The 10,357-nt window shown below is 27.3% G+C and overlaps 1 protein-coding gene across 1 annotated transcript; it reads right to left on the reverse strand.

The window, feature by feature from the left end:
• Nucleotides 1-413: 413 nt before the first annotated feature.
• LOC114126803 (eukaryotic translation initiation factor 3 subunit A) lies at nucleotides 414-10,357 on the reverse strand. The gene is made up of 15 exons (XM_027990820.2): nucleotides 10,183-10,357; nucleotides 9,875-10,071; nucleotides 9,652-9,800; nucleotides 9,398-9,548; nucleotides 9,120-9,320; nucleotides 8,846-9,054; nucleotides 7,882-8,053; nucleotides 7,501-7,812; nucleotides 6,916-7,101; nucleotides 4,369-4,506; nucleotides 4,038-4,247; nucleotides 3,096-3,437; nucleotides 2,815-3,029; nucleotides 968-1,415; nucleotides 414-878 (listed from the first exon to the last, which is right to left on the reverse strand). The coding sequence occupies exons 1-15, from the start codon at nucleotides 10,229-10,231 to the stop codon at nucleotides 813-815; spliced, it is 3,045 nt and encodes a 1,014-aa protein (XP_027846621.1). The 5' UTR covers nucleotides 10,232-10,357; the 3' UTR covers nucleotides 414-812.

Genomic DNA, 10,357 nt, shown 5'->3' on the forward strand with positions numbered 1-10,357 from the left:
CAATATATTCGCAAAGATCATGAAAATAGTATTTATCGTAATAGTGGAATAAAATTAAACATAATTGTGTACTACTACATACATTTTATTGGTTTATTTATCTAAAAAAACAGTGCAAAAAATATGTACTAAGACTATAGGCCATAGCCTAGGATTAAGCCTATAGAAATAGGAAAATTCATTTATAATCCTTCAGTTATAATTATTACATTATTATAGATTTATACATTACTAAGTTTATATTTAGAACGCGGATATATATAAATGAATCAATGTTAAAAAAAAAAAAAAAACGAGAGACACTGTCCAAATTTTGGGACACTAATTGTTCCAAGATCGACTGGAAATAGAAGTCTGTACACGCCTATGTTTGTATCCAAAATATTATAGTGGGTTGTTGGTTTTATTCTTCCAACACTTGGCTATATACAAAACAATACTGCCTACCATTTACAACAATCAGTAAATTTGATGTTACCAAATCATAAAATCAAACAGCAGAAGTTGTAAATTCTCAATGTAACAAACACAATATATTATACAATAATTGGTATTACCACACATAATTAAATCTAATATATTATGTTTATTTATGTAGCTATATGAATGTCATATATAAACAAATTTATCATTATTATATGCAATATATTATATTATATAATTTTTTGTAAATGTTAAGATAAAAAAAAAACATGACCATAGCTCAAAAGTTCTACTTGTAAATAATAAGAAAATAATAATAAATATGAATATATCAGATTTAGAAAAAAAAAAATTGAAGACAAATAATTTCATAAACAGTCATTTTAAAATCACTTGGCCTTTCGTTTATCCTCAGAGTCTTGAGCGCGACTGGTACGCCATGAGTTTCCTCCACCCTGTCAATGATAAAATATTTAATATTAATTTCACAAACATAAAATATTAAAAATGAATATTTATATTGAATTCAAAAATATTAGTTTACTTGATCATTGGACGAAGGTATTTCTCGCTTTCTAGGTGTGTCCCTGTCAAAAGCAGAACGGACTCCATCTCTCGGACCATCTTTGAAATTTTTATCAAATACACCACTGCTAGCACCTCCTCCACGATTCCAACCACCACGATCATTGTCTCTTGAACTATATACTCCTCCTTTGCGATCTTCATTTCCTCTACTAAACAGGGACCGACGTTCAGATGGTGGACCATCATCCCTATTACGCCCAAATCCTCCTTCTCTTCTTTCCTTATTATCTCGTGCAGGACCAAATAATTTTTGGTCATCTTTGTTCTTTTCAACATTTCTCCAAGAAGAGGATGCTGAATTTGATGACGAGAGACTCTTATTTTTCTCTTCCAATTTTCTTTGCACTTCTTCTTCTTTTTTACGTTGAATTTCAGCTTGTCTTTCAAGTTGTTCTTGGCGAGCCCTGATGAAAAAAAATATTAGCATACACAATACATTTTTTTGAAGCTTTATGCAATGTGCACACATTTATTTTATCTTTACATCATACACTAGATGTATTATTATTATAATTCAAAGTGCATTATTTTTTGGATACTTTAAGATAATACATTTTAAGTACATAATTAGTTTCATATAACAAATACTTTAAAGGTGAAACTTTGATTTTGCATTTTTTAACAATTTTAGAGCATTCATAATAAAACTTAACTTAAAATATTAGATATATTAAGAAAAATTGTCTTCATAACATAAGCTTTTTTTTTTATGTATTTTTTAACTGTACCTAATGTAATTTATTTTAGAAATTAAAGTTAAGGTGGGTTCTCATGATTTGTGGCTAGCTAAACTTCTGTTGTACTGGGCCTACATAAATACTATACAAAGCATAAGCCTATGGGAACAGTGTTTAAATGCTATAATTTCTCATAGCACAAACATAACGAATCAACAATTTTTGGATAGCCAGAGCTATACCACACCTAGACGAGAAAAATTGTTCCCATGATGCATGTACTAGTTGTGGTATACCGAGCCAGCATACTTGGCTCATTGCTTGGTCTCTTTAGTCTTTATCGATCTCTAATGATTTCAGACATGATATCTTTTTGGGACTGATAAGAAACAACTAAATGGTCAGTTGCATATACATAGAAATCACATTTCTTTCCAGCATAATGTTTGTTTATTATGTCTTTAAGTTTGGCATTACTTTTTTTTTTTTGTATTATCATTATTCATAAGGGTAGGTAGTTCATTACTCTATAGTATAGTTAAGAGATGTCATACCTGCATGCGTTGTTTCAGTCTTACATATTATGTACAACAAACAAATATGTGTTTACACAATCCGAGTAGAACTCACTCACTTTTAGTTCTAGTGTAAATATACTTCTTATTAAATTGAAATATGAAAATATTTCTAAGGGTAGGACATTGAATTTTTTTTTAAAAAAATTTTAATTTTGAAGTTTATAAATAATGTTAACATTTTTACTATTTCTAAATGATATAATTATAATTTATAATAAGAATAATGGAAAAAACAGTGTCTTGCCCTCTGAAATATTGTCACAATTCGATTTCATAATAAGTATATTAACTCTAAAACCAAATTTGAGCAAGTTCTACTCAGACTGTGTAAATAAGTTTTGTCTATGTCGTAAGTGTCTAAGACAGAAACAACACATGCGGATATAACGTTCTCTTAAGATAAAATGTATCAAAAATATAAACATTGTTTTCTTAACATTTCCTATTCTGAGACTAAAAAAAAAAAAATGTTCATTTTTAGTGTATTTTTGCATTATAAAAGCATTAATTGTTATTGTATAAAGACTTTGTTTATACTTTATACTTACAAATTAGCCAAACGCTCTTCTTCCTCTTTTTTCTTTCTTTCTTCTTCTTCTTTCTTTTTCCTCTCTTCTTCCTTACGCAACCATTCTTCTTCTTCTTTACGTCTCTTTTCCTCTTCACGTTGTTTGATCAATGCTATTCTCCTTTCTTCTTTCCTTATTGCCAATCTTTCTTTACGAATATGAATTAACTCTTCTTCAAACACAGCTAATTTAGCCTAACAAAAAACAAATATATATAAACATATAATTTATTAAAATACCAAAAATTCAATATTTCATACTTGGAACTCAGCTGTGCGACGTTCCTTCATTTCTCCTAGGAATATGTCCATATCAGGTTTCATTCTAGCCAACCTTTCTCTGTTTTGTTCTGCCAATTTTCGTTCCTGATTGGCTAACTGAATACGTTCTGCTTCTTGAAGTTCCCAGAACTTTTTATCATGAATTTGTTTTTCTTTCCATGCCTGTTCTAATAAGGGGATTTCTTCTATCCTTTTAGCTCTTTCATAATAATCCATTTGTTTTCTGCGATTTTTCAATTTTTGAACCAATTCAGCTCTTTCTTTAGCCAATTCTTCAGCTTCCTTAGCAGCAATTTCATCAGCATCCATGTTTTTTAAAGCCTAATTAAAAATATTTTATAACATTAGAAGTTTTACAATAACTTGGTACTTTGCAACAGATATTGATCAATCAAGTAGTATATTATCTACTTTCTAAAAAATTATTAAAAAAGTTTAATAATTTAAGTCCCATTTAAATTGAAAAGTATAAGACATTAAAACCAAAAATCAACAATTAAGTGTAATACTACTTAACTACATTAATCTAACTGAGGAATTGTAATGAAATAACCGGTTATCCTAAGTATTAAAAAACTTCTTAAATTGTATAACGTTATAATTTCAAGAATTGATCATCACCAAAAGATCAGAGAATAAAAAATGTGTTGATACAACTCTTTTGATCTACATACAGGGTAAGGTTCTCACTGGACAAGCAATAGCATTTAAAAATCCTTTAACAAAAAATCATAAGAAGCATTTATTCTGTTAAATTAGTGTAATTCTTTTACATAAATAAACCATTCTAAAACTTTACTAATATTTGAGAGCTGAACTTGAGTAGGCACATAACGACATAAACGATAATGATTTGTCAAAAAATGCCAGCTTCAATTTAAATCGATAAAAAATAAGTATTATTATATAAAATATACTAACATCTTCATTCAGTTTTTTTAAAACTTTTTGGCCATGAGCCGTTTGAGAAATTTGTTGCATTTTTTCTTTAAAATTTCTATCTTTAATAGCTTGTAGTTCAGATTCTTGTCGCCTTTTTTCTCTTTCTTCACGTTCAGCATCCAATCGTCTGGCTTCAGCTGCAGCAGCTGCCCTAGCAATTTCATCAGCTCGACGAGCCTCTTCTTCTTCCTACATTAAAAATGATAGATATACTTTATAATATAATATAATTCAACTATGAATAAAATATTGGATAACTCATTATACATACTGAATATCATTAGTAAATTAGTTAAAAATGTATACTTACTCTAACAGTATTTAATCTTTCTAAGTATTCTTTACGATCTTCAATTATTTTGTGGCGGGCCAATATCCTTTGATGTTCTTTATCTTTAGTTTCATGGTGATGTCTAATCAGAGATTGATGAATTTGTTTGCATTCATCCTAGAAGTAATTTCAACAACTAAGATCAATAACTATTTAAAATAGAAATTCACAATTTATTATAATACAGCAGTTTTCAATTTCTTTGGTTTTCAATTAATGTCATCAGAATTTCAGTATAATCATTGGTATCATTCCGATATCCGCAAAGATTTATTATTCATCATTAAGACAAAAATAAAAGTTTGTATTAATTCAGTATTACCTATTATAATCATGAAAATCATGTATCCGCAACAGTAATTTAATTCATCATAATTAATAGATTTAAGTTAGATAGTTTCTTATACAATAGTATTGGTACATAAATAATGTCATCAGAATTTTTGTATAATCAATGAAATCATTCCGATATCCGCAAAGATTTATTATTCATCATTAAGACAAAAATAAAAAAGTTTCTATTAAATCAGTATTACCTATTATAATCATGAAAATCATGTATCCGCAACAGTAATTTAATTCATCATAATCAATAAATTTAAGCTAAATAGTTTCTTATACAATAATATTAGTACATAAAAAATGTCATCAGAATTTTTTGTATAATCAATGAAATCATTCCGATATCCGCAAAGATTTATTATTCATCATTAAGACAAAAATAAAAAAGTTTCTATTAAATCAGTATTACCTATTATAATCATGAAAATCATGTATCCGCAACAGTAATTTAATTCATCATAATCAATAAATTTAAGCTAAATAGTTTCTTATACAATAATATTAGTACATAAAAAATGTCATCAGAATTTTTTGTATAATCAATGAAATCATTCCGATATCCGCAAAGATTTATTATTCATCATTAAGACAAAAATAAAAAAGTTTCTATTAAATCAGTATTACCTATTATAATCATGAAAATCATGTATCCGCAACAGTAATTTAATTCATCATAATTAATAGATTTAAGTTAGATAGTTTCTTATACAATAGTATTGGTACATAAATAATGTCATCAGAATTTTTGTATAATCAATGAAATCATTCCGATATCCGCAAAGATTTATTATTCATCATTAAGACAAAAATAAAAAAGTTTCTATTAAATCAGTATTACCTATTATAATCATGAAAATCATGTATCCGCAACAGTAATTTAATTCATCATAAATAATAGATTTAAGTTAGATAGTTCTTATACAATAGTATTGGTACATAAATATGTCATCAGAATTTTTGTATAATCAATGAAATCATTCGATATCCGCAAAGATTTATTATTCATCATTAAGACAAAAATAAAAAAGTTTCTATTAAATCAGTATTACCTATATAATCATGAAAATCATGTATCCGCAACAGTAATTTAATTCATCATAATCAATAAATTTAAGCTAAATAGTTTCTTATACAATAATATTAGTACATAAAAAATGTCATCAGAATTTTTTGTATAATCAATGAAATCATTCCGATATCCGCAAAGATTTATTATTCATCATTAAGACAAAAATAAAAAAGTTTCTATTAAATCAGTATTACCTATTATAATCATGAAAATCATGTATCCGCAACAGTAATTTAATTCATCATAATCAATAAATTTAAGCTAAATAGTTTCTTATACAATAATATTAGTACATAAAAAATGTCATCAGAATTTTTTGTATAATCAATGAAATCATTCCGATATCCGCAAAGATTTATTATTCATCATTAAGACAAAAATAAAAAAGTTTCTATTAAATCAGTATTACCTATTATAATCATGAAAATCATGTATCCGCAACAGTAATTAAATTCATCATAATCAATAAATTTAAGCTAAATAGTTTCTTATACAATAATATTCGTACATAAAAAATGTCATCAGAATTTTTGTATAATCAATAAAATCATTCCGATATCCGCAAAGATTTATTATTCATCATTAAGACAAAAATAAAAAAGTTTCTATTAAATCAGTATTACCTATTATAATCATGAAAATCATGTATCCGCAACAGTAATTAAATTCATCATAATCAATAAATTTAAGCTAAATAGTTTCTTATACAATAATATTCGTACATAAAAAATGTCATCAGAATTTTTGTATAATCAATAAAATCATTCCGATATCCGCAAAGATTTATTATTCATCATTAAGACATAATAAAAATAAAATAATATGAATGTTTTACTTTTTTCTACTCATTTTAAAAATTGCTTCACTTATAACATTACAATATCTATATAGGTAGAAAGTTATAGATGTACCTATTTGATGAAGTTTAATTTGTATAAGGAATTTGTGTTATTAAACAAGTTAATTTATATTTATTTATTCAATGGACATTTTTTTGTGACTTTAAAATTCATCTAATTTAAATGCTAATTATTGTTGAAATATAGTAAGTTTTAAAATTATATAATGTAAACTATAAATAAATATAACTGTTGTCATAGGATATTTTTATTTACCTTGTTAGCTTCTGGATTGATAATACTAGCAGATTTAGATAATACTTTAAAAGTATTAATTAGATATGTACGGATTTGTTCACTAGGCATTGTCTGTAGAGTTGGTCCTTCTGGTTTGTCTTCCCGTTGTGATTCTGACAAGTCCATTCCAAATTGAATGCACCCTTTTCCATGATCAATACGAATCTATGATTCAAAATACAAAAGTAATGTTGTATTGTTCATTTATTTACATTTAAGTCAGATTTTATTTGATGAATTATTTTAACAATGAATACTGTTTATATTTATTACTAATTTAAAGCTTAAGAGTCTAATAAAAAGGTAACATTTTGAAAAAATGTTAGCATAAGAACATTGTAATAAGATGTTTTAATTTACATTAGGTATAAAAATTTTTTATTAATAGCTAATAGTTATTTATAGTTAATTGTTGTCATTATTGGGTAATAATAAATAGGTAGATGTTAAATGTAAATGCTTAATAATTAATAAATTCATCCAAGTATTGAAAATATAGTAAATAAATATGAAAATATAAAATACTATAAAAATAAATAGATAAATGCATATTAAATTAGTTACCTGCATATCATTATGGCGAACCAAATCAACTAACACACGTTCCATATGGAATGGCTTGCAGTAGGAAGCTAATTCTAAAAGTCGTTTGTATTCAAGTGTTTCATAAATTTGAGAAAGTTGTCGAATTAATCGTGCTAATGTTACTTCACGTACAGGAGCAACATATCCTTCCAATTCACTACCACTACCAATAAGTGGATCAGTTACTGTCTCAACTCGTTTGCATAGTTCTAAAGGTTGAAAATCTACTTCTAACCACATGTAAAGATTACGCAAATCCTCTGACGCTAAAGCTACTACATTGTGGCGTACCTATAAAATAACCAAAAATTAAATAGAATAGTATATTTTATATTTATATTAAATTTAACTTTTTCTTACAACTTCTTTCATAAGAGAAATTCTTGTAGGTGGGGCAGGTAGACTTAAAAGTACTGCAAGTTTTTGTGCTTTTTCATAAGGACTTTTATCAGTTTCAATGAAGCGATCAAATTCAGGATGGGCAGATGGTAATGGTACAGCTAAAGTAGCTAACAAAACTCGAGAAGCCATTCTAGATAAAAAAAATAACAATATTTATTAATGAGTAATGACCAAAATAAATATTATTGGTTATATTGCAACCATAACATTTAAATGTTAGACTTAATTGCTTAATGAATAAAATTACACAAACTGACTTTAACTGTTATTATATATTTGTAAATCAACATTATGTCTATAATCTAATATATTCTTAAGTTTTTTGACATAATAAAATAATGCATAATTCACCATTAAGTATAACATTTTTATTTTATAATTAAGTTAAGGTACTTAATAATTATTATGTTAAAGAAAATCTAAAATAAAATTATAATACCTTAAGTCAATAGGGAAGCATTTTTTGTTTTTAATATTTATTCCTTTCAATAATTTCAGAAGATTAAGTCGAGGAAACTTCATAAATAATAACAACAATATAAAGCACTCCTATTTTTTAAGTAAAATAATAGGTAGTTCTGTCCATAATAATGTTAAAATATATAATGAATATAATAAAATCAATTGTTGATAAGTTAATAAAAAAACCAATTTGACTTAGCACAGTTAAAATCAATGTATAAGTTTATCATAAAAAAGACTCAAAGAAATACCTTATGAATTGAATTTATTCAAAGCACCAATTAAAATTGTTGGGATTTTTTTTTTTATTGAAATGCATGTAGGTATTAAAATTATATATATATATATATATATGTTATAAATAATATTTTATAATACTTTTGTGAATGAAAAAATTAAAGTATCAATCACTAATTTAAATTATAATATGGATTCCCTTATTGAAAAATATATAACTTACTTTTGAAGTTCTTCAGCAGTAATATTTTTCTTCATTTCTTTGCTAAGTTGGAAAAGCTTCAATAGAGCTGCAGCATGAAATAAATTATAACCAGCTTTCCAGAAAACCATAGCTAATTTTTGATAATAATTAGCCATAGTTTTTGGAACAGGAGATTTCTTAGCCAATGACATTAAATTATGAATATCTTCAGTTGCTTTGTATGCTTCCTATAATTTATGAATTGTTCATTTATTAATTACTAATAGACATTTAAAATTTATTTATATCTTACCTGCCATAATTCCATCTGAATAGCATAATCTAATTGACATAAGCGAGTTTCTAAATTATATTGTTGTGTTTCCGGGTTTGAAAGGCTAACATTAACAGTTTGTGGAGGCAACTTAGCAATATCTTCAAGATGTTTTCGTAATTTATCACATAGTTTTCTAAACTCTGTTTTACGATTGTATTTTAAACAAAATTGATAAGCCTGTAAAAAAAAAATAAAGAAGATAAGTACTATATATAACTAATATTTTGTAGGTATACAATACTAATATTTCATACCATTTTAGCTATATCATGATACAAAGTTTCCACATGAGCATTAGTTCTCAGAAGTTCCAAACATTGACAATAGGATTCCCATAAAAACTTAACCCATGGTGTTAATATTGTTCTGTCACTACGGTCTTGGGCATCTTCTCCGCTTACAGCACTACATTATACATGGACAAATATTAAAATACCATATACCAGTAGTGATACCATAGTGCATATACCTACATGTAGAAATATGTGAAATTGCAAAAAAAAGTTACCTTAAAAGTATACTTTCTGGAGTAGCCAAATTATCCAAGTCATCAATATCAACAACAGCCTGTTGCGACTGTTCTCGCGCAGCTTCTGTTCGCTCTTCGGCACTTCTCAAGTAGCCGCGTATGACATTCTCCAAAGATCCAACATTGACCTGAACATTAACATTACATTTACAACCAATTAAGTTAGATATCTATTTACAATCAAAGTGATACCGTTACTTACAGACTGGAACATGTTTCTGTACTGGAACAATCCCTCTTTAGCGATATGCGACTTCTTAAGGTCGACGCACAGCTCCAGATACTTGAACATGATCGGTTCCAGGACGCTCTCGCTCCAGTTATATGCCCATTTCTTGTTCCTAAACACCTCATACAGGGTGTCGAGGGCCCTGCCGGGCCTTCCGACCTCCAAGAATTCTGAAAATTCACATAATACCGGTACATTAGTCGCTGGGCGGTTTCAAGCAGTAGCATTCAACTTGGAGATTGTCTTTGTCGTCTTTACTAATATGATTGTCGTTTACTTACCATTGGCGCGTTTTAACGCGTTCTCGGGTCTCTGACTGTATCTGGACATGATTTCGGCACGTCGATTGACACAGGCGCGTAGAACCTGAAAGAGAAATTCGCCTAAATAAACAGGCGACGAGACGAAAAAACGTGGCGTGACCGTTCGTCGCGCATAAAAAGTCGAATACCGCAA

The sequence above is a fragment of the Aphis gossypii genome, chromosome 1, assembly GCF_020184175.1.
Source record: "Aphis gossypii isolate Hap1 chromosome 1, ASM2018417v2, whole genome shotgun sequence".
Lineage (NCBI taxonomy): Eukaryota > Metazoa > Arthropoda > Insecta > Hemiptera > Aphididae > Aphis > Aphis gossypii.

Excerpts from the sequence above, each read along its gene's own strand:
- LOC114126803 (XM_027990820.2), bottom strand. The coding sequence starts at position 10,231 with ATGTCCAGATACAGTCAGAGACCCGAGAACGCGTTAAAACGCGCCAAT. Across the intron at positions 9,321-9,397 it reads ATCATGATATAGCTAAAATG|GCTTATCAATTTTGTTTAAA; the intron begins GTATGAAATATT and ends TTTTTTTTACAG. Across the intron at positions 879-967 it reads TACCTTCGTCCAATGATCAA|GGTGGAGGAAACTCATGGCG; the intron begins GTAAACTAATAT and ends TATCATTGACAG.